Source organism: Anarhichas minor, unplaced genomic scaffold (genome assembly GCF_050575085.1).
Source record: "Anarhichas minor isolate MPS153535 unplaced genomic scaffold, ASM5057508v1 ptg000025l, whole genome shotgun sequence".
Taxonomy (NCBI): domain Eukaryota; kingdom Metazoa; phylum Chordata; class Actinopteri; order Perciformes; family Anarhichadidae; genus Anarhichas; species Anarhichas minor.
Genome location: NW_027466471.1, coordinates 10848544 through 10870762, shown reverse-complemented (window position 1 = coordinate 10870762; position 22219 = coordinate 10848544). Strand labels below are relative to the sequence as shown.

The window sequence follows — 22219 nt, the reverse complement described above, 5'->3', positions numbered from 1 at the left end:
GTGAGTAAAATATCTGATACACTGAACTATTTTCTCACTTTCTTTCATAGGTTATAAGACATGATGGCTTTTTTTTTTTTTTAGGTCACCTCGATGTTAACCTCGTTAAACCTGATGAATAGTTGAGCTGACCCCTTACTCTATTTTTTTTCCTTTTAATTCTCGTTTCTATTTCAGTGCTGTGGGAGGTATCGGGCATATAGGGAGGACCCATTTGGTGTGGTTTGAGGGGTTCATTGAGTTTCGAAGTTTTTTTATCTCTGCATGTGAGATTTAGGATGAACCTGTCTAATCTGCTCCACTTGGACTTTTGTCATTGCATAGATTAAGATATTAAAAGCAGAAGGAAGACTCAGCAGTAGACATATTTATATATATTTGATACTTATTTTGCCTACCATGCAAGCTAAATTCAAAGTATGATTTCTTTTTTTAATAATCAGATTTATGTAAAAACTTGTTTGTATCTTGGGAGTCCTTATTACTGGATTAATTTCACTTGTATAAAATGTACGAAATAATAACATGGCACTCAGAAAGGGACCATTCTGCATAATGATTACGTTAACTTTTCAAACTTTGACTACACTGATGGCACTTTTGTTTTACTTTGTATTTCAAATATTAACTGTAAGTACATATACACAGTTGAAGTATAGTTGTAGTGTAGGTTCTGAGTGGTTACCATAACTGAGCATATTTAAATTATGTTCATGTGTTGGGTAAACAGACGTAGGAACCAGGAACCTTAAAATTGTATTTCCAGACGCTGACGGAAGACATTTATAGACGCACACACTTCCGCAAACTAGAGCCGCTTTCTACTGAACCAGGCTGCCCGTGTGGGTTTCTGTTGGATTAGTTGTCTCGGTGATGGATCGCAGCAGATCACCCGACAGAGCTGGCAGAGAGAAGAAACACGAGAAGAAGAAGAAACGAAGACGATCCTCCTCTTCTTCGTCTTCATCATCGTCGTCTTCTTCATCCAGCAGCAGGAGTCGAAGCCGATCGTCAAAGAAAACATCACTCAAAAGTCAAGGTTGGGACTTTTAAAAACAAAGTAGGAAGCGTTGACGTTAACAAAGGTGGTATTATCATATAACTCTGTTAAACGTCCTCCTCTGTTTCCCTCAGATGTGAAGACACAAAAGAAGAAGCGAAGAAGAAGCTCCTCTTCTTCGTCGTCCACCTCTTCTTCCTCGTCGTCTTCTTCGTCGTCGAGTGACGAAAAGACAAAGAAGAAGAAGAAGAAAAGTAAAGCCAAGAAAAAGAAGTCGAAGAAGAAAAAGGAAAAGGCGAAGCTGAAGAAACAGAAGAAAAGGGAGAAAAGGGAGAAGAAGAAGCTGAAGAAGGAGGAGAAGAAGAAGAAAGCAGAGGTGGTGTTGCTGCCCAGTCCTCCAGTAGAGAAGCCTCCATCTTACCTGGAGGTGTGGCAGAGTGATGAGGGGGCAGTGGAGCTCGGACCTGGTGGGACATCACGTTACTTCACACACTGAGCTTTTTGTATATTATCACATCTGGTTGTTGAAATAATGTAGAAGAATCAGAACTGCAAATTGTTGAAGATTTATCCTCAGGTTTTAAGACATAGTGATGGTTTTCTTTCACTTTTTAATTAATTTATAGTCTAAATGATCAATGGCAACATCTAAGACTGACAAATGAATATTGTCTCTTATAATATTATCGTCACATGTAGTGTGTTATATTCGGTTTCCTCTGCAGTGATGACAGACGAGCAGAAGGCCCGACTCGCCACTAAGAGGCCCATCACCAAAGAGGAGTACGAGGCCAGGCAGAGTGTGATCCGCAGGGTGGTGGACCCAGAAACAGGACGCACCAGGTAAGCCAGCGAACAAATGTGAACAAATGTTCTTGTAATAAATTCTACAGCTCAGGGTTGCTTTTTTCTTTCTTCCAGATTGGTGAGAGGAGAAGGAGAGATCATAGAGGAGATGGTCAGCCGAGAAAAACACAAAGACATCAGCAAGGTACGAGAGACAGAGGTTCAATTCTAACTTTGTGAAATAAACAAAGACTTCCCTTTTATATCTAACGGTGAACGTGCATTCATCCCATAGCAATCCACCAAGGGAGACGGGAAAGAATTCCAGAGGAAAGTGAACCGGTAGAAGATGACGTGATCTACTTCAGGAGCGCAGCCTCAACAAGCTGAACGTTGAAGCGTCACCTCAAACGGTTGCTTGTGATTTCACTGAACAGTAAAGGGACATGCACTCGTGATGTTTTTAATGCAGATAAAAGACAATATCTCGTACTGATTTGCCTTATTAAATCTATGCTGGAGTTAGTGAGCGACTTCTGTTTTGTGTCGACTGAACTCTGCACAAGGAAGATAGTTTTAATATTCAATGACGAATGTGTTTTGTCCATGTTTTCAGTGAGGTTGTCTGTCTTCTGTACCTGCTACTCAGATGATGTGACTGAAAACAGACCGACAGTCAAATGTTTTTTCATTTTAAATAAACTGATTTGTGTTGTACAATACGAAGCTGGTTTAAGCGTGGACTCTCTTTTGGCTACGTACTCTACGCCCACTCGTAGATGTCTACTCACCTTCACATCTCAGTTTTTCTTTCTCTTTGGTTCTCTGAACAAATCTGCATTTGAGTGAACTGATTCCTGAAAAATAAACAGTTTGTGTCAACTGCAGTGAATGATCCTATATTTGAATAATCCGTGCTCTCTGAAGAGACGTGCTATGGAGCTGAACCATATTATTCTTCATGACTGTGAAAAAAGGCCGAAATGACTTGGTAGTTTTTTATATGTTCTTTATACACTGTACATAAAAACACAAGGGAATGAATAAAATGAAGTTATCCAAAACCTACAAGATACACACCCTGTACAAGGAAAGTATTTACCAAGGTATGTTGCATATATATACACACAGCCTATGAACGCTAACTGTTGATGTTACAGTGGTGGCGTTGCATTAACCCGGGGACAGAGCTTGAGACAGCGACGGATTGCCTAATGTCGGTGAAATATTTCAAATAGATTTCTGCTTTGTACATTTCTTTTCAAGTGAAAACAAGACAAAGCCTTTGAAGCAAATATGGCCCCTTTTTCTATTTCCACAAAGTCAACGGTCTGTCCTTTTCCATGAAGTGAATTCAGGAGTGAGCAGCGTTCATTCTAGGCCTCGCAACACGACGGTGATGTAAGGCAGAAAAAGGAAATGTAAGGCCTCTGGAAATGTGTGTGTCAGCAGTAGAATCATAGCGACTGTCTGCCCAGAGAATCCAAACCTCACAGATGACCGCACCGCTTCTTCTTTACATTGTTTGGGGGATTTTAATATCCAGGCAATCTGGGGGGAAGGACATCTGGTTCAGTAGTTGCCAACTTTAGACGAGTGCATGTTTTACAGCATTGCATTTCCTTTTTTTCTAATTACTATTGATTTACAAACAGCTGTTCTTTAATCAGCAGCCTCCGAAAGAGTTTTATTTATATGGCTTCAAGCCAGATCTCTGAAATGGTCAAAAAGCAGAGGGACTGTACTACAGTTAGTAATGGCGCCTTTCTTCACCAGGGTGGCTATAATCAGCCCTGATTAGGGAAGTCATAGGCACCTATACATAAGAATGCACACTCAGTTATCTAGCATTAGGTCTCCCCTCATTGATATAAAAGGGCTGGACAAAATATTAGAAACACCTTTCAGTATAACACAATACAATTCAACAGCATCACAAACTACAGCCTCCAAAATCACCATTAAATTGATCCTCTAAAAAAACGATAACCTTCATGAAGGCTGGACTCTCTTTTGGACAGGTGTACCTAATAAACTGACAACTGAGTGTCGATCAGTTAAGACCGATCAGGTTAAGTGGCACTTTCAGTGAGAGATCCCTACTTTTTTAGTAATGGTCTTTAAAAGTGTTGCATGTGTCCCTGTGCGTTTGTTGAGTAATGAGATGTATTCGGATTCCCTGTGATCTGACGTCTGTAGAATTTGTGCCCGTCGAGCTGATTGTCAATGCGCTGTAACATTCCATCAACAGTCCGTTTGATCTTGTGGTGCGGTTGAGTAATATTGCACGTTTCCCTTTCATTTGAGCCCATATTGGTCCATTGCAGTCAGCTCCCTACATGCCTGTCAGAGGGCCAACTCATTTGAATGAATAAATCACACATCTGCACCCATTTCAGTGATAAATGGCGAACAGCGTTAAGTAAGTCTGAGCTCTGTGCTCCTACTTCTGACAGCATTTTGTACAGAATTTACAATTTGCAGATTTGTCTTCCTCTAAAGGCGCAGCAGAACAGAGAAACCTTAACCGGAGGAGGATTATCTATGAGCACATTCAATGCCTCATTTACAGCTGAGGGATAACCAGAGAGAAGCCATATCCCAAATTTCCAAAATAGATAATAAACATACAATATATGACACAAGATAGCAGTTCTGTTGATACAATTCTGCAGATCTGTAAGTTAACGTAAGAGAAATACAATACTGTGCCAGGCAAAGACCTCTTTGAGTTTTGGCTGCTGCAACTAAAGTTTAAATAAAAATTAAAACCAACATAGCTTAAGTAATCTTAAAACACACTTTGTTCACAAAATCAATACATTTTAAAATATCTATAATCTTAAATAAGAAGAGTTATCATCAATCATTAAAGTGTATCCTGAATGAGGTGGTGTTTACCCCCGGAGTAAAGAAGACACTTGAAACTGGTCTTCAGTGGACCAGATACCAGATCTGCACTGTAATATAACAATTATATACAAGCCTCGTTAAGCCGTTCAACTACATACTTACACAATCTATTCCATTTGTACGCAGGAGACCGTAATCATGTCCTTTCTGTTCATGTACAGCATATCACTCTATACTGTTTACTTTGGCACATTAACCACACAGTAGCAGGAGTTTCCCCAATAGCCGAGTTGTACGCGGCTGATTCAGGAAGGTTCAGCGGCGCAGTACGGTGAGATGTGGTCAAATGCTAAAAAATCCCAGGAACAGTTTCAGCTGCAGCCGGCGTTAAAGGGTAGTTTCTCTGTTTGCTGCATGTGATATCTGGATGGTTCTTTGTTCTGAGGGGCGACTAGAAAACAAGCAAAACTGGACTGTATGGTGAAACATTAGCTAGAAATATTTAGTCCTATATGAAACAAGTAGGAGATCTTAATCAAATGTATTGTTAGCTTACACAAAAAACATTTTGGACCTAAAAGAAATCTTCAAAATATACGTCTCCGCTAACTGTCTGTTTGGTCACACTGGGAAAAGAAACACATCCAGTCCAGTTTTACCTGATTTTTAGCTCAAGAACACATCTTATTATCTCATTAAAAAGACATAACTTTAAAACTATTATACTCGCCGTTGATTTCTATAGTAATTGCTGTGCTTGCAGTGGCAGTAGTCAGTTACAGAGCAGTATCAGAAACTTGGACCTGATACAGGCGGTCTGTAACCACGTTGTGTTGTTTGCGTAAGCGTACAGCATCGGGGTGCTTGTATGTGTAACCATCACCAATCTAAAAGTCTGCTGTAGGAAAAGAACTGAGCTTGTATTCAAGACTGATAAATATGTATTCAACAGTAGAAACAGTCTGGATCCCTACAATGTAAGCTTTGTCTATTTGTGTGCAAGGTTCCTGTTTAAGGAAGATGCTCTTTGAAATGCCTGTTGAGTTTTGTGTGTGTTGTGTAATAAATATAGCCATAGCCTCTGTTCAGAAATATCTATGTTGAGTGTGACTGGCATTAGTTTATAAAGAGTGGTTTGTAGCACCTAGTGCAAGCCAGCTGTTTTGAACTCTTTGCACTTCTCTTCGTCATGGGTCTCTTCCTCAGCCCTGTATATTTTTAAGGTATACTCTCGCATTGTCTCCCTCATCTCATTTGGGGCTGAGGATGCCTGGTTCCAGCTTGGTGCTGCTGCTGCGGCCCCAGCAGCTGGCTGTGATGCTCATGCTGCGCTGCGCTGCTCCCTGGCTGTAGCTCTGAGCGCAATCCAGCCGCTCGCCGTCTGACTGGCTCTGTGTGCGTTCCGGTCTGTTGTGGATGCTGCCTGTCGGGGAGCTGGGGGTCGGTTGGGAGGAGATGGTGCGCAGCAGGTGGTTCCTCTTCCTTAGGAAGTCACTGTTGGCGCCCAAGCCAAAGCTGCCTTTACGCAGGACCATGCGTGCACTGCTGGACTTAGCTGGCCGAGAGCGGTGGCTGTACTCCAGCTGGGACAAATGAGCCGCATATCCCTCTGTGATGAACTGTTGAGAGGAGACATGCTGTCAAATATAACGAATCTGAGAAGATTTACTTACTGGTTAATTGATATGTATTTATTCACTTTAATAAGTTATTAATTGGTTGTAAGAGTGGCAGTATTAGACCGTACCAGGGTCCAATGTTAAATCATTTTCATTGAGGTTTAGGTATTTACTTGAGCATCCTTGAAATAAGTAAATTGAATATTTATTTGAAAAGCAAGATCAATTCCCCAAGTTATGCATAACATAATCAAATGGTACCTGGCACTGGTGCTGCATCTTCTTGGAGGGTCTACCGACAATGTATATTTGGGAGGGAGGGAGGCCAATGGAGTTGTAGACTGAGATGTCTTTGGTTGATCCGTAGCCGGCGAAAATCTTCAAGTGAAGCTGGAATCAAAGAAATGAACACGAGCATTATTTCTTGGCGACTGAGTTAATATTCCTCTCATAGTAATACCATGTCAGCATTGTTGTTTTCACCTCTAAATGTATTAATTCCTCATTCATTCCACAAAAATCAACACTACACATGCACAAACTAAGGTACTACTGCACATAGACCACCCCCCCCACCCCCCCCGTCCTCCCTTCCTCCCAGTCTAACCTCTGTCAGGGACTTGAGGAAGTTGGCCTTGTGTCTGAGTGGGTCATGGACCAAGCCGTCGCAGAAGGAGACTATGCCATGAGGGAAGTTGTGCTGAGATAACCAAGCCACTACCCGCTGCTTCTGCATGTCTGGTCGTCCTGTCGCATAGATGATCAAATAGCCTAAATCCTGCCAGTGCCTGCAATGAGGAGGAACAGGAGGATAGAATTAAGACGTAAACAGCAAAGAGACTCTTGTGAAAACCCAAGAAAATTGGGGTGGAAGAAGAGCAGCTCGGTACCTGACGACATCCACGGCTCCTGCCCGCACTTTGGGATCACTGCCCATGATTGACACACTGGCAGCAAATGACCCGTCAATGCTGAATACCACAAACTCGGTGCCGCGTGGAATAACTGTCAGGTAGCTGTCCGCAAATGTGTGGTCGCCTCTGAGAAGTGAAGGAACAACAGAGAGTGAGAAAAAGTGACATTTCCTTTGAGCACACTGAAACACAACAACAAACTGAGCTAAAACCAAAATATAAACCAGGCTGTTTGATAAAATGCACACAAAGCCTGGATAATTCAGTAAAGTGTGACATGCCATCAGCGTTTGGGAAAGGCCCTTTTCAGGTAAAAATAATACAATTAAAAGTCTGAAACCTGTAATAGTACATTTTTACTTCGTATATGTTTCTACTCAGTATATCATATTGATGCATAAGTAATTTTGCTCTGAACTTTGTTGAACTTCACCGTGTCTCTGTTGTGCAGAAGAAGAATTCACTCTTGCCTGCTCCTAAGATAACTAACTGTGTTGTATGAGAATGTTCCAGCGCCAAGGCCGACCTGCCGCTTGTTTTGGTTGCTGGCCGTTTGTTTTTCATTGTTGTTTCTATCAGTCTGAGACCAAAATGTCTGTAACATCGGCCCCCACCTTTACTCATTCTGTATAAAGAAAGCACGTTCACTTTTTTCTTGGTTCTTCCTCACTGAGACTGAACGTATTTAGTTGTGATGATTGAGCCTTCTCTGTGCAGAGAATAAATACAAACCTTTTTTCTATTAACAACAGTTCAACACACACACACACATATACTGTATATATATATATATATATATATATATATATATTTATACTGTATATATATATATATAAACACACGCATTATCGCCAAATTGTTGGAAAAATCATTAGCACCATCATAATATCATCCACTCCATTTAGCTTCTTTGGTTTTAGGGTCCTGCTTCTGTGCATGCTGGCTCACTGTTAACCTCTCATGATTAACTGTGATGTGTAAGCAGAACAGTGACCTCGTTATTGTTATTAGCACCTGTGCTTTTCCTACTATGACAAGTCAAAATGTCTGCTGTGAAAAGGTCAACGTAATCTCACCTGACAACCATTTTGATAGGGTAGACCCCGATGCCCAGACGTTTGTCCTCTGGGATGACAAAAGACACACGGCCACTACTGTTGGTCACTTCTGTGTTGAAGAACATCCATTCTCCTGATGGAGGCTTGGTCATGATGTGGAGGTCAACCTGTACAGGATAAAAAAAATAAAAAAAACATGAGCACAAACTACACAGACATTACTGAAATGACTGAAATGATTCTGTGTGCGCTGTTGTGGTGACAAAGGAGAGATCACCTTCTCCCCGGCCAAGGTGACCATGTCCAGAGGGCCGTACATGAAGCGGCCTGTCACGACCTGCTGGGAGTCTTCTGTGAACACTGCGTCATTCAAACGGTGATTAGCAGTCACGTTCTGTCAAAGGAGTGAAAGAAAGGTACATGCTGAAATGGAATTTTCTCCACGACACTTAACAAAAAAAACTGGATATTGAGGATGACTCGCATAACACATTTCTTCCTTATTTGATGAGATTTGATGGATGAGAGAAAGGTCAGAGAAAAGGAAGAAATCAGGATTGTGTGAGGCACTACAGTCCCCTGACACTGCGTTTTGTATATCTGATGCTCACCCTGATCTTCACATGAGTCCTCTTGCGGAGCCACTTCTCTCGAGGTTTTGAGGGGGTGAATTCAGTCACTTCTTTTCCATCGAGCTCCAGGATGCTCGAGTTTTCATGCCTCATGACCTACAGGACACATTTCAATGAGTCATCCTCAGCATCTCATAAGAGGACCTGCTGGTCACTTATTAACAGGCCATGAAGAGTGGCAGGTGTTCTGATGTTGACTCACCTGTCTCAGGAGAAAAGACACCACATCAGTGGACTCCCAGTATGATGCGTGGAAGAGGTGCGGTAAAGCCACCGTGGGGAAAGCGGTCAGAGCGTCGGGGCAGTACAGAGCAAAGTCCAGCCGCTTTGTGCCCCACCAACGAGCCGCAACTGCGATGGGAATGGAGTGAATAGGGTGCAGACACGTAAGGTGAAACTGTAAGATTCAGCGGGAGGTATGCGATGCCACGCAAAGGTGCAAACACCCCTGAAGCTCGAGCAAAAAGATGATTTCAATTATGAACCACAATTATCAAAGATCCCAGCAGTTTTCCAGCTAAAAAGAAGAACATCTGTAGTTTATAATCAACAGGAAAATCAAGAGCAGAAGGAAAAGAAAGATAGTTAGAACTGAAACATGATTATATGAGCAACTGAAGATTGTTATTCATGTTAGTATGGACGTGATTAAAGATGATGGATTTGGAAAAGTGTGGATTTATACCTCGGAAATAGAAATGACTCCCTTAAATCCTTATGAGTTACATTTTGAAAGAATACAAGGGGAGAAAAAAAGCGTTGACTTTTTGGCTTGTGACACATTATAGAACAGTGAACAGAAAAGAACTGCAGCCTCACATTGCTTTTAGATGTCCCCCCCCCCCCCCCTTAGAAAAATACCTTGGTCCACTTCAGTCTGGGAGTCCAGTGAGACCAGATCAGATATAGCACAGTCCAGCCCTGCTGACAGGCAGTTGTCGTACTGGCTAGTGGGACTTAGACTGTCACTAGCCTCACTGTCCAGCTCTGCCACTACATCTGCATCAGGAGATCCTTCGGCCGGGTCAGCCTCTGCTTTCTTACGGGACTTAGGAGGACTTTTCAGGAAGAATTTGTTTTGTGATGAAAGGGCGAGTTGGGACAAAAGGCTGAACTTTTTGGACTGGTTATTTGGGCATGATTTGACTATGGGGAGAAAACAAAGACAAAGAAATCGAATGAAAAATGGATTCATTTTGGTAAAGTGACAGTTTAAACAGTTTGAAGAGCGTCTGGTTTCAGTAGGCTGCCTTAAAAAGAACTGTGGATGTCAAAGGTAAAAAATGATTGTTAGTACAGTAACAGTAAAGGCAGTCGGGCACGGATGCTGTTGAAAGTCTTCTGATGCTCTGGTAACACATGAACAAAAATTGGTTGTAATTAGTTTATGTTCATCTACAGAGTTTAGCTGTAGGTGCGAAAACAGCAGAGTGCAGAACAGTAATGTGAGGTACAAATAAATGCTCTGGTAACAATGTGAAATAGTGAGGAACGGGAGGACATTGGTGGACAATCTCACATAAAACACAACAGAATACTGGTCATCTCCGCAAACACTTGACTTGGGAGTGGACAATACAGGAATGGCTGAGGGACCCAGGTGTCCATATTAGATAAATGCAGCACTCGTTCATTGCATTAACATTTAGACAGTGGATAAGTAGGACAGACAGTGAAAAGTGGCGCTAAACTTGCTCTTCTTCAGGACTTTGCTCGCTCGTCGTGGGACTTTGAAATTTAACAATGTGGGGAAAACTCTCTGCTAAGCAGCAGTAGAAAAAAGATGTCTCTGGCTGACTAGACCGCTCCAGCTGGAGTGCAGGGTGTGTGTAGAGTCAGAGTAACGGGGTTGAGAGAGAGAGAGAGAGAGAGAGAGAGAGAGAGAGAGAGAGAGAGAGAGAGAGAGAGAGAGAGAGAGAGAGAGAGAGAGAGAGAGAGAGAGAGAGAGAAGATGAGGGAGGAAAGTCGGAAAAAGAAATGAGACAGAACTAGAGAGAAGATTTAGACTGAAAGAAGAGAGAAAGAGGGGGAATAACTAGACAACTGTTTGTGTGAGTGGAAGGAAGAGAGAGAGACAGGCTTGTTGGCATTGAGAACACTTACTGTTGGCTATGTTGGTGGTAGTGTAACTGTCTGCCATTCCTGAGACCTGGCTGGCAATGCTGACCTCACTGGCCCTCCGCTGGGCCCGGGAAAGGGGGCCCGTTATGGGGGATGAGGGGTACGAACTGTCCATGAAGACACCACCATGAGACTGAACAAATTCCGCTATTGAGTCGAAACAAGGAGATCCCATTAGACAGAGACACAGGTAAGGGGAACTCACAGTGATGGGAGGGGGGGGGAGACGTGTGTTAGGATGGCAGCAGAGAAATGTGACGGCAGGCACCATGGTTTCAGAGGACATGTGAAACCAAAAGGTCAGATATGTGGAACCGGCCACAGTAAACACGGGAGCATGAGTACATAAAACACTTAAAATGTGTTTCAGTTACACCCATGTGTTAGTATCTCTTATGAAGGTGCTTTTTATCGAATAGCCAAGTACCATCATGTTTAAGTCTTTGTCTTTGTAGACAAAATGAAATAGGTCTGGAGATGTGTATCAATCAGATGACCTCTGACCATTATCACAACAAGAAGCACAGGTATGTTCATGATTTATAGGTAGAGCTCCACGTACAGTACATGATACAAACACAACATCACAAGCAGCACAATTTTCACATCAAAATGTCTCTGAAATTTGGATGATAGTATAAACACATGTACCTTCTGCCGACGTCAATAATAACATTTTCTAGAGGTGATGCAGACACACTGAAACCATTCTTAAAAACCACAGCACGAACACAAATGCTTGAAAACATTGAACGTGACATGTGACGGCAACAATTAAATGTAACACCACATGAGATGCTGATTAGATTTTCCAAAGTATTTCCATGACAAGTTGTAAATATTTTGTACTATTTCTATGTCTAACTAGAAAATTCTTAAGAGGGCAAGAATTTAACCAGTACTGATTATCTTACACAAAGTAATTTAGATACAACACTACATGTTGCAAAGAAAGGTATAGCAGTATATATAATGGTCTATCAGGGTATTTGATTTATCAGAAACATGACTGCAGCTCTTGACTCTTGAAACAACAGAGATGGAAATACTCAGAAAATACACACGATAGGTATAAATCTGAGCATCTTGGACGTGACAGCAAGAAGGGTTGTAACAAATAGACAAAAGAGACAGTGAATGGGGGTGAGGACAGATACGGGTGAATGGGAGAGGCTACACACACTCCATAGTGGCGGGTGTGGCTTTGAGGGAGCCCTCCTGCCAGTTTAGCACAGGCACAGGGATGCAGGTCTCGCTGATGGTCTCCTGATAGCGAAGGGACAGAGGAGGCCCGCTGTCAAGAAGCAGCTGAGCGTTGCTCTGGACTGTCTCCACTACAGAGGGAGGTGGAGGGGCAGAAGGGACAGAGGTCGGGGAGGGTTTTGGAGGTAGAGAGCCACGTACGCAGATATGGGGACAGGAGGCAGAGAGAGGAAGAGGGAAAGAAGACAAGGAAGACACAGAAAAAATATGAAACAAGAAGAACTGAACATGAGACAAGAAAGCAGAGTCAAGCTCTTAGTTGAGCCCATTTCTTTTAAATCGCAACTGCTAGTCAGTCATATAGTGTGATACAACACTGCTGTAAGATTGTAAATGCCCTGGAATCTGCATAAAAACCACTTGAACATACTGAACTCAAAAATGATATTGAATTTATCTTTAAAACTTAATCTGTTCTGAAAACTGTTTGCACTTTTATACAAGGCAGACCTGAGGATATTAGGATTAATTAGATATTAACCCTCATGTGGCTCTTTTATAAGCCCTGGTTCTGTGGTGGAAGGTATGCATTTTAACCTTAAAAGAAAATCCTCTGCTCAGTAGTTACCATAAGACAGATATGTGTTTAAAAAGGGTAGGGGGAGGCTGTAAGGGTTACTCCACAATAATGAGTGTCCAAACAGAAACCACCAGCAGGACTATGACCACATTTAAATGAATAAACTGCTTCGCAAAAGATGTTGAAGCACAAACAGTAGAAACATGTTTAATTTTCCTTTGAGTCAATGTTTACTCTGTGTGTATGAAGGAACTCGTAGTGTGCTATGAAGGTATCTTTAAGGCACATGTTGTCTATGACAAGCATCCCTGGGAAACGGGACAGTGTCTCACGTGTCAGCTGATCTTAAATCAAAAGGAGAAATTAAACAGCCATTTTATGAAAAGGGAATTTTTGCATTTGCTTCTCCGTGTGTGAAGCCTGAACTGCATTAATTAACTGTAAATGCATGACTGGATATTTACTGAATTGATATCACTGAGGCTTTTATTCATCATTGGTGCAGAAGGCTCACCCAGCAGGGCGGAGTTTCCATCTCCCAGTGGGAAGCGTTGGTAGCGGGGAACGTTGAAGGGAGGCAGGAGGTGAAACTTCCTCTCCAGTAGAGGCTCCAGGCGGGAGGCTGAGGGATCAGCTGGGTGGAACAGGTTATAGACCTGTTGACAGGCAGGCCGCAGCTGGGCCACTAGGGGGAGAAATCAAACCAAAGATATGAGAGAGGAGAGGGGAGGAATCTCTGGACCCCTTCCCACAGACTTCCTTCAGATATCTTACTAGCTTTTAAATATTGGTAATAACAACTAGACATACAATTAACACTTTGTAGGTATGCCCTCTACAGGTCACTATGCCAATTCTTGCATCCCCACCTTGTATACTGTGTGATAAACAATGTTTGCGATCACTGATTAAATCACAACATCTGTCCAAATCAGCTTACCATCCAGCACAGGAATGACAGTCTTTCTCAGGGCGAGTACCAAGCCCAGTGGAGAGCCAAACATGAAAAAGTCAGACACTTCAAAGTCAAACTTCCATCCTCCATCCAGCATAGTGCTGCTGCTGGACCTGCGTGACACTGTGTCGTTCCGCAAAACACTGGAATGTATGCTGGAAGGACAGCAAAAAGTAATGTCCATAACACAAGAAATGAGAGGTTATTTCCCAGATAAGGATTTGTGTCATCTCACGCTCAACACACCTGGTCAGAAAGGCCTGGTGTTGTTTTATTGTGTCCATTTCGTAGGTGGAGGAGTCACTTCTCTTGCGTGGCAGTTGTCGCTTGGTGTCGTCACCTGTGCTCGCACGAGGGATGTCGATGTTACTGCGACTGAGGTGGCGGCTGCCCTCCAGGGTCGGAGAGGCAGACCCCTGCCCGCTGTTGACAATAATGCCAGGAGAGAGGAGATCCTGGTCCTGCAGGGGTGATTCAGGAAGATTTGTTATGAAATCATAAAACACAATCCATACATCTTATATGATGGATAAAAAGGGCATATTTTCAGAAGGAACGTCGTATTGAATTTCTGATACAATCATATTTATGTTTGATGCATTAGTCACAACAATGTCAAGTCTAACAAGTAGTAAACCATATGTGGGTTAAAAGATATTTTTGTCTCTTACCTGTCCACTGACAACACTGCCCCTGCGACTGCTGTTCTGGCTTTCATTAACCGTCTGATTGCTACTGCACAGGGCATCAAACCCCAAGATTCCTCCAACACAGTCCCCAATGAGGCACACCTAAAGAGGTCAATGGTCAGACACAAAGTTAATAAAATGTATATTTTTGATGTACATCCATAAGATTTACGTTTGCCTAAAATATCTATACACCTGCTCCAACACAGTTCAATAACCCAAACAAAGTGAAAATGCTCATAAAAAAGAAGTATTATAAAAGGATTATTTTTACTTCCCAGGAAGTAAAAATAATAGGATGTTAAGGCATTTGTGGTTTTTGGGTGCATACCATGATGCGGTTTTAATATTTAGATATAAAAGGTTTATAAGAGTTTTATAAAAGTCTTCATGCAAAAGGCTCAGCTGTGATACTAGGATATTATGTACATATATCTTTGAGAACAATAACAAAACACAGAGATAAAACGTATATTACACTTCAGTAACTAACCCGGCCAGAGAAAGCTTCCCCGTCCAGAGACTTTATGAAGTCTGTGTACGCCTGGTTGGCTCTGACGACGACGGCGGCCATGGCATCCTGGTACTGTGGAGCAGAGGTTGCCAGGAGGGGGAGAGCTGCCAGGGGGATGTGGTCCTGGCTGCTAGACAGACAACCCTCATCGTAGCTGTACGGGCTCAGGCTGCCGCAAAAGAACAAAAGTGAAATTGTGAAGTTATTTTCAGATCGAGGCAGTCCACAGAGGAGTGTGAAGAAACAAACACAGGAGGAGGGAGTGCTTGTCAAGAGCTGCACCTGGATCTTTTCCATAAAAAACAAACAGCAATCACAGTCAAACAGAAAACGTCAATCAGTATCCACAATACTTGCAGCATGCGGCAAAAATGTTAGCATGCGTGTCCTCTTACTTGGACACCAGGGAGAAGGCCTCGGCACAGATGGCAGGGCAGGGTACCAAGCGGATGGCGATGCGTCCCAGCGCCGCGGGATAGTGAACACACATGACTGTGTCAAAAGCCGTACTAATCGTGTTGACGTCGGCCTGCTTGCTGTTCTGGTCCCCTCCACCTGTATCCAGGATGTTCCCTCCGTGCAGAACCAGGATCAGCACATGGATCTTGGAAGGCTGCAGGCACTGCTGGGACGAGTTCTCCTGAGAACAGAAACAAAACAACAAGGGTGACGGATGGGGATGACAGGGAAAAGAATGTTCAATAAATGATATATTTACTTCTGAAGATATCCCTTTTATCCGCATGACCAAAGACAACATGCTTACAGAGTGGGGAACATCACAGATAAACAATAATGCCTTAGCTATTGTGTAGGGAACTATTTGTGTTTTGTCAGATTTGTGAGTCACATGGACAGCACAATAACAAACAAACTTCTTTTCACAACCAGAGACGGGTAAGGAACCATGAAGGGAAACAGAACAGAGCCGACCAACACTCCACCTGGACAACTGTTCAACTAACAGCAAACGACGACAAGGCTTCCCGAGGACCAGTCACATTAAAGACAACATAATGTGCAGTTTTGTCTTTTAAGTCTGACACAAAACTTTTCAAAGAAGCACTATATGTACACTCAACGCCACAGCTGCAAGTACACAGAAGTTGAACAGAGGTTGGTGAGGTTGAGGAGTACACATGGATTTGGGTTTTGGCAACGGCGGGAAAAAAGAGCAGGGGCAGTAAGTACTGGGTTTGTTCAGGGGGATCGGGGGTCTCCGTGGAGCTACTGTAGCCCACAGTGCACTAGGGCCAAAATGTGTACTTACTGACTGGTGCCTTGTTACCGTGATGGTGGGAATGGGAGAGCTATCGGTTTGGCCGCTAACAGAGCCACGCATCTGAACACAAGAGGACAGAGAGGCTCAGGGACAAACAGCCCTTATCTTATCCTCCAAACTGTAAAACCTGATGCAAATGATTGTGCTTATTATGATGAAACCATGTTTAACTGAAGCTTTTGGGTCCTGAAGTGCATTTTCCATGGATGGTTCTTCAGGAATATGTATTTCAGACATGATTCTGCTGGTTAGGATTGTGTTTCGTAAATACACATTCACAGTCAAACACACGTACCTCATCTAGTCTTTCCTCACTGGTTGCTCTTTCATAATCCACCGTCATTTCCTTTAACAGCTCACCTGCAAACAAACACATTCTTAACATCAACTAGTAAGGCAGAATGACTTTCCATGATGACGTGCTCGTACTCTTCGTCATACCAGGAGTTTCCTCTGTGTCTGCCGCTTCAATCTTGTCTATGAGTTCATTGGAGTTCCACTTAGCGATTTCCTTTGGGAGGACTTCCTCGTCTGAGAGATCCTCTGCAGGGGCGACACAAGATGAATCGTGATCAACTGAAGTATATGTACCACTCAGGGTAGCACCAACAGTATAAACAATGTATCATGATTGACAGGGTCATGTGAGTAACATTTGCTTCTTCAGTTATATAACGTTGACCAACATGAAGGTACCTTGGCAAGCGTTCCCAAAAGACACTGTCATATAAACCACTAATTAAATATGTATAAGTACTTGACGGTGGCCATTAAATACATTTATGTATTTTCATGTTTAAAGTATAATCTTTGTACCAGTAAGCTGGAGGACAGTGGCCAATAAGTAGTGTAGTTTTATTACCATAATGGAATTAAAAGTTTAAAAAATAAATCTATTTATTGAACAATTACCTAGTGAGAAGAGGATTGAACTAGTATGTGTCTTTTGAATTTACATAAATAAATTGATGGACTGACATGAATCTGTGCTCTAAGACAGATATCCCTTTTTATCCCATAATTTCTCTCCTGTTAAACTGCCAGTAGCTTAACTTCTGAGAAACGGGCTGCCGTCTCCTGTTCACTTTAGTTTGTGTTAACAAATTTAAAGTCAAATCTAAAATTGTATGTACAAATGTCACGTAATTTAATTCCACTGCAGTTATAATACAAATAAATAACACAACTATTGTAAAGAAATGGAAATCATTTTATATGACTTGCTTTGCAAACAGGAAGCTGCAGCCAGTCTCTCAGAAACACAAACCCCAGAGTAAGACTTCTGTCTTCATTTGATCAGCTTCTAAGAGATAGTGCGTCCTGTACGCAGTTCAACATCAAGGGACTTTTTATCTTATTACTTTTATAGTAATCGTCTTAGTTGCCTCATTTCTAAACATGTACAACAATTCAGTGTTAAACTGGATAAACAATAAGGTGTGAGGGTAAAGAGATATTTATATGATCAATAGGCTTTACCTTAATCAATAAATAACGTTTTATTCCAGCGTCAATTGCAAGTTGTATAGTAGTTAGATTATAGAAATGTGTAATTGTAGCAGATATATTCATTTTAATCTGTTTTAAAGAGTAAGTACTGCAACACCAGACACACTGAATGTGGCATCTATGAGGAGTTCTCCTCCTACAGCTTTGCTTTATTCGTTGGCACTAAAAACAGCAAAAGGGGAACACGACAGTCAAAAATAAAATTTGCTTCCCAAGAGTTTGTAATAGAGGATTACTGCAAGAGGAACTTGACCACAGACAAACTTTAAAGGTAAAACGGCAATCTGAGGGAAGTCGGTCTCTTTCCAAATGTAATTATTGTACCTCCATCCTGTGATTCCTCCAGGCACCAAAGCACACACACACTCATGTTCATATACACTGCAGCTTCATTCTGATACACCAACCTCATTTATTTACCAGAATGAAATAACTGCCAACTTCATAAAGTCGCCTCTGCAGTGTCGGAAGATCTTTTCTATTTTCTTGAGGGTGACTTATTTAATAAGAATGTAGGACAGGCATATATAAGCATTATGCTTCTGCCTATCATATTGTATACTAGATGGTGTATAGGTTTATTTATTGTATTGTGTGATGGCTGAATAAAACACTACTACTAAATCAAATATAACCTGAGATGGGCACTGGAGCAGCATATCAGTAATAACTGTATTAACTGTCACTGAGACAAAGTGTTATGTACACCAATTAATGACAGAGTACTCATGCATTTAATCCATTCATTTGATAACATGTAATGTTAGGCACGCAATAATTAGTCCATATAAACATGAATATTGCAACGCAATAAATTATCGGATGTCAACACTATTCAGTGTAATGATATCATACCAGTTCCTCACAATGACACGAGCACATTTATTGAACTGGAAACAGGTGGAAACAAACAAATGCAGCTAAATCAGTATCAATATAATAAATGACAATTTTATTCTCATTTCATCATCATGTTTATCACTAAATGAAACAATTTCACCCCATTTATTGCTTGGCCGCATCATGAACTGTAAAGGATCGTGTGTGTGTGTGTGTGTGTGTGTGTGTGTGTGTGTGTGTGTGTGTGTGTGTGTGTCAACAATGATGGGGACTGATGGACAGAGACAACTGTGAATTCTGTACTGGACGACAGGATGATACACCTGGCCCGTGTCCTCGGCCATTCTCATCCAGCAGAGAGCATGGATGTCGTACCACACCCATCTATTTCAACTGCAGCCCCAAAGCATGCTGGGTATCTGGGAAGCTTAAGAACTGATCTGTGGTTAAAGAGATGCATGCAGAGTCAGGGGAGAGGAGAACAAGCAGGTTCTTGGAAAACTGAACACAAACGCAACAGTATTGACCCAACTATCGACTCCAATTGAAAATCGAAACTGGGGTTACCATAAGCGTCGAAGAACTCCTCGTCAGAGCTGTCATCCGAGTCTCGAGCTATGCTCTGCATCCTCCACTCTGAGAGGCTGTGACGGGATGGGCTCACTGAAAAAAACGCACATGAACAAAAAATTCACTGTTATTTTGGGACATGTGTTTCAGCCTCTCTCTTTCCCTTTTTAACACACTCTACGACAAAGAAACATTGCACAATCTCCCCCGGCCCACACACACAGTGTTATATAAACATGCAACAGTCTCTGTGGCGCATCACAGATGGACTGCTTGGTGGTCAGGGGGGGGGGGGGGGGGGTTGTGTGAAAAGTGAGGCCCAATGTTACACAGATAAGCTACAAGCACCCCGACTATCAAATGCCAGCCAGGGAAAATGGCAATACTAAAAGCAGGCCACGTTTGTCACATGTCTATGTCTCATATATATACATTCATAATTAGTGTGGAGGAGAGAGGGGGTGTTGCTCTAAGGGGCGGGCTGGTGAGAGGGGGGCACAGCTGTAGCTGTCAGCGCACAGGAGGAAACAGCAGCAGTGGAGAGGAGGGGAGGCTCAATGCGAAGAGCGTCAGCCTCCTCTGGTTTGTGACGTCAGCACTGCTGCTAAAAATAGCCCAGGAGAGAACCACAAGGGGGGAGTTACAAGGGTGAGACAAGGCACGCTGGATGAGAGTCATGGATCCAACTGGCAGCTACGGGGAGCACTGCCTCGAGGTAGGGGCGACACTGGAGATGGGTGTGTTCGGACATGTGGTTTGTGACGTCAAAGCTGCTGCTAAAAATAACCCAGGTGAGATACACAGAGTTGTAGGGGTGAGCAGAGGTGAGCAGGATAGTACAGCAAATGTGGAGGCGCAAGTGCAGTCAAGTAGAGTAAAAACATTCCAAATAATCAGGCGTCTGACAGAAAAGCAATTTGAGCTCGGAGCTCTTCAGTAGACATTGATTAATTCAGCTTGGGAGCAACTTTCAGTGTATACACCTGTGTACCACTGAACCACAACTAATGTTGTCTATTTCCTCTTGTTGGATAGACTTTTCGTTTGGCATTTTAGATTTTTTGCTTCTTCACTTAGAAGTGAGCTATTATGATACTTCCTGTTGAGCTACAGAGTTTTGAGGCAATCTTGATTGCTAATAGTGCATTGTAACATCACCAGAAAACCAGTAACTTTTAACAGCCACCTTTCAAGCTTACAGGGGGGGGGGAACAGTTATGTAAACATAACTGTTCCATATGTTTACATATGGAACAGTTTAATGTTGGTCTACCTCAACCTTTAAGGTGGCCAGGAGTCTGGTGACAGACTGAACAATTAAGGCTTAAAAAGGTGTAAAGAGTGTAATACTAGATGAGATAATATGTGAAGGAAGGAGTACGGCTCAGGACAGTGCAGTTCCCTCACCCAAACCGTCATCCACAGAGGTGACAGACGGATAGGTGAAGAAGGCATGCTCCTCACCTCCTCTCTTGGATGAGCGGGAGGATCGGGATGAAGTGGACCACTGCTTGGTGAGTACACCTCGAGGCTGGAGAGTCTCTCCGCCTGAGCTTACAACCTCCTCCTCAGCTTCAATGGAGCTGATCGCCTCTTTAACCTCCTGGTCTTTGTCCGGAGACGGAGCCTCTCCGTTAGCCTCTGTGGCCTCCTCTGCCTGACTGAACTGGGCCATCTTCGTGGCCAGGGCCAGCTGGGTTTCCAGTTCCAGCTGCCGGATGTCCTCCATGGTCAGACCGTACCACTCATCCTGCCAGCACCAGGCCTGCCGGTGGGCACGCACCATCACCTTTCTCAGTCCTAGGGAGAAACAATGGAAGATATTACACACCTACTTCAAAAAGTCATAAGGTTGCTACATTTAGATTATTCTTAGAATATTATATAGAATTATTAGATACGTTCCTGTTAAAATATGCGTTTAGTAAAACCAACAAAACTACTAGATTAGATAAAATGCTGTAACATCTGTGACAGCCTACTCACCGACATCATGGATGAAGCGCTCAATCTTAGACTGCATGCCCCAGTAACGAAACTCCACCTTGCAGAGTTTATAGGCACACATGATGGGGGTCTTCCCAGGGTTATTGTGGTACTCTTCTATCCAGTCTTCCTGCAGAGGACCCCTCTGGGTCTTGGCTGACTTGAAGAGCCGTGTGTCCTCCTCTGCTTTGTACTCATGCGGGGACATGGGATCTGTCACTATGTCGATTGGGTCTGCAAAAGGTAGTTCAAATCCAGACAGCAATGACTAATGGAGCCAGGTATTCTAAATGTATTGCATGCATTATGCTAATACTCTGTCTTTAATATCATACATAACTTTAAAAGTACATAAGGGGGTGGGGTAGTAGAATTGTTCAGGCTTTGTGTTCAAAGGCTTGAAATTCTTTTATTAACTGAATTTCAGGGTTACATACACATACAAGAATAAGTCATTCATTAAAATTATTACAATCAATGTTGTAACTGGGTCACTGCATGCCCTAAAACCATTCATTTCTGAGCAGCTTCATATTCAACAGGCTCGCTATCAAACATGCGGTACCACTATATTGCCACAAGTGGGCCTCATCTGCTCCTTGTGTTTGAGACGCAAGAGGACAGATATAAAGACATCAGATTAAACCTACGACTAGCCCGTTTCCTGAAATAACTATTAACAGAAATATCATGAATTGTTGGTTCTCTAATATATTTACACAGTGTGTATATTGTGCTGGCTAAATGTGTTGAACTTTGAAAGTTAAAGCAGCCTGATACACATCAGTGAATATTTTAATGTTGATGTTGTCTTTATGGTTCAGAGTCAAATTGTCTCACCAATAGTCCTCTGCCTCTTCTCTACTGCAGACATGTTGAAGACATCTGCTTGGTTGCCTGAGTCGGGTTTGTAGTAGGTCTCGATGTCAATGGAGAACTTCTCAACAAAGGGGCAGGTGTATCTGAAGGAGGAGAGGCAACAAAATCAAGTAAAACAGAACAAATGTCCCAATAAAGCAACATTGCACTATGGTTTACATCCGCTTTCAATAAGAGACTTCTCACCCCAATGGCTTAAGATAAGTGCTATATTATTAAGCGTGACAAT

At 42.5% G+C, this 22219-nt stretch overlaps 2 protein-coding genes across 8 annotated transcripts in view; one reads left to right on the top strand and one right to left on the bottom strand.

Annotated features, from left to right (window-relative positions):
• Positions 1-788: 788 nt before the first annotated feature.
• arl6ip4 (ADP-ribosylation factor-like 6 interacting protein 4) lies at positions 789-2508 on the top strand. The gene is made up of 5 exons (XM_076098979.1): positions 789-1039; positions 1135-1467; positions 1726-1843; positions 1922-1991; positions 2082-2508. The coding sequence occupies exons 1-5, from the start codon at positions 874-876 to the stop codon at positions 2130-2132; spliced, it is 738 nt and encodes a 245-aa protein (XP_075955094.1). The 5' UTR covers positions 789-873; the 3' UTR covers positions 2133-2508.
• A 270-nt stretch (positions 2509-2778) lies between these two features.
• Positions 2779-22219, bottom strand: part of LOC142957279 (membrane-associated phosphatidylinositol transfer protein 2-like) — a 39172-nt gene continuing 19731 nt past the window's right edge. For 3 of the 7 annotated variants that reach the window (XM_076098972.1, XM_076098973.1, XM_076098974.1), the window contains 24 exons: positions 21952-22073; positions 21112-21345; positions 20590-20925; positions 19123-19218; positions 16648-16749; positions 16502-16566; positions 16195-16266; positions 15320-15564; positions 14904-15093; positions 14393-14512; positions 13968-14182; positions 13707-13876; positions 13281-13451; positions 12165-12317; positions 10966-11130; positions 9724-10008; positions 9065-9213; positions 8842-8958; positions 8508-8624; positions 8249-8397; positions 7149-7298; positions 6866-7046; positions 6520-6648; positions 2779-6258 (listed from right to left, as the gene is read on the bottom strand). In XM_076098972.1, coding sequence (XP_075955087.1) covers positions 5890-6258; positions 6520-6648; positions 6866-7046; positions 7149-7298; positions 8249-8397; positions 8508-8624; positions 8842-8958; positions 9065-9213; positions 9724-10008; positions 10966-11130; positions 12165-12317; positions 13281-13451; positions 13707-13876; positions 13968-14182; positions 14393-14512; positions 14904-15093; positions 15320-15564; positions 16195-16266; positions 16502-16566; positions 16648-16749; positions 19123-19218; positions 20590-20925; positions 21112-21345; positions 21952-22073 — 4102 coding nt within the window. In that variant the 3' untranslated portion in view covers positions 2779-5889. The remainder of the gene's footprint in view (positions 6259-6519; positions 6649-6865; positions 7047-7148; positions 7299-8248; positions 8398-8507; positions 8625-8841; positions 8959-9064; positions 9214-9723; positions 10009-10965; positions 11131-12164; positions 12318-13280; positions 13452-13706; positions 13877-13967; positions 14183-14392; positions 14513-14903; positions 15094-15319; positions 15565-16194; positions 16267-16501; positions 16567-16647; positions 16750-19122; positions 19219-20589; positions 20926-21111; positions 21346-21951; positions 22074-22219) is intronic. The other 4 variants (XM_076098977.1, XM_076098976.1, XM_076098975.1 and 1 more) reach the window with 4 other exon arrangements.

Bases quoted from the DNA above. Each gene is read 5' to 3' on its own strand.
- arl6ip4 (XM_076098979.1), top strand. From the start codon at position 874: ATGGATCGCAGCAGATCACCCGACAGAGCTGGCAGAGAGAAGAAACAC. The intron at 1,040-1,134 runs GTTGGGACTTTT...TGTTTCCCTCAG, and splicing joins AACATCACTCAAAAGTCAAG to ATGTGAAGACACAAAAGAAG. The intron at 1,844-1,921 runs GTAAGCCAGCGA...TCTTTCTTCCAG, and splicing joins CCAGAAACAGGACGCACCAG to ATTGGTGAGAGGAGAAGGAG.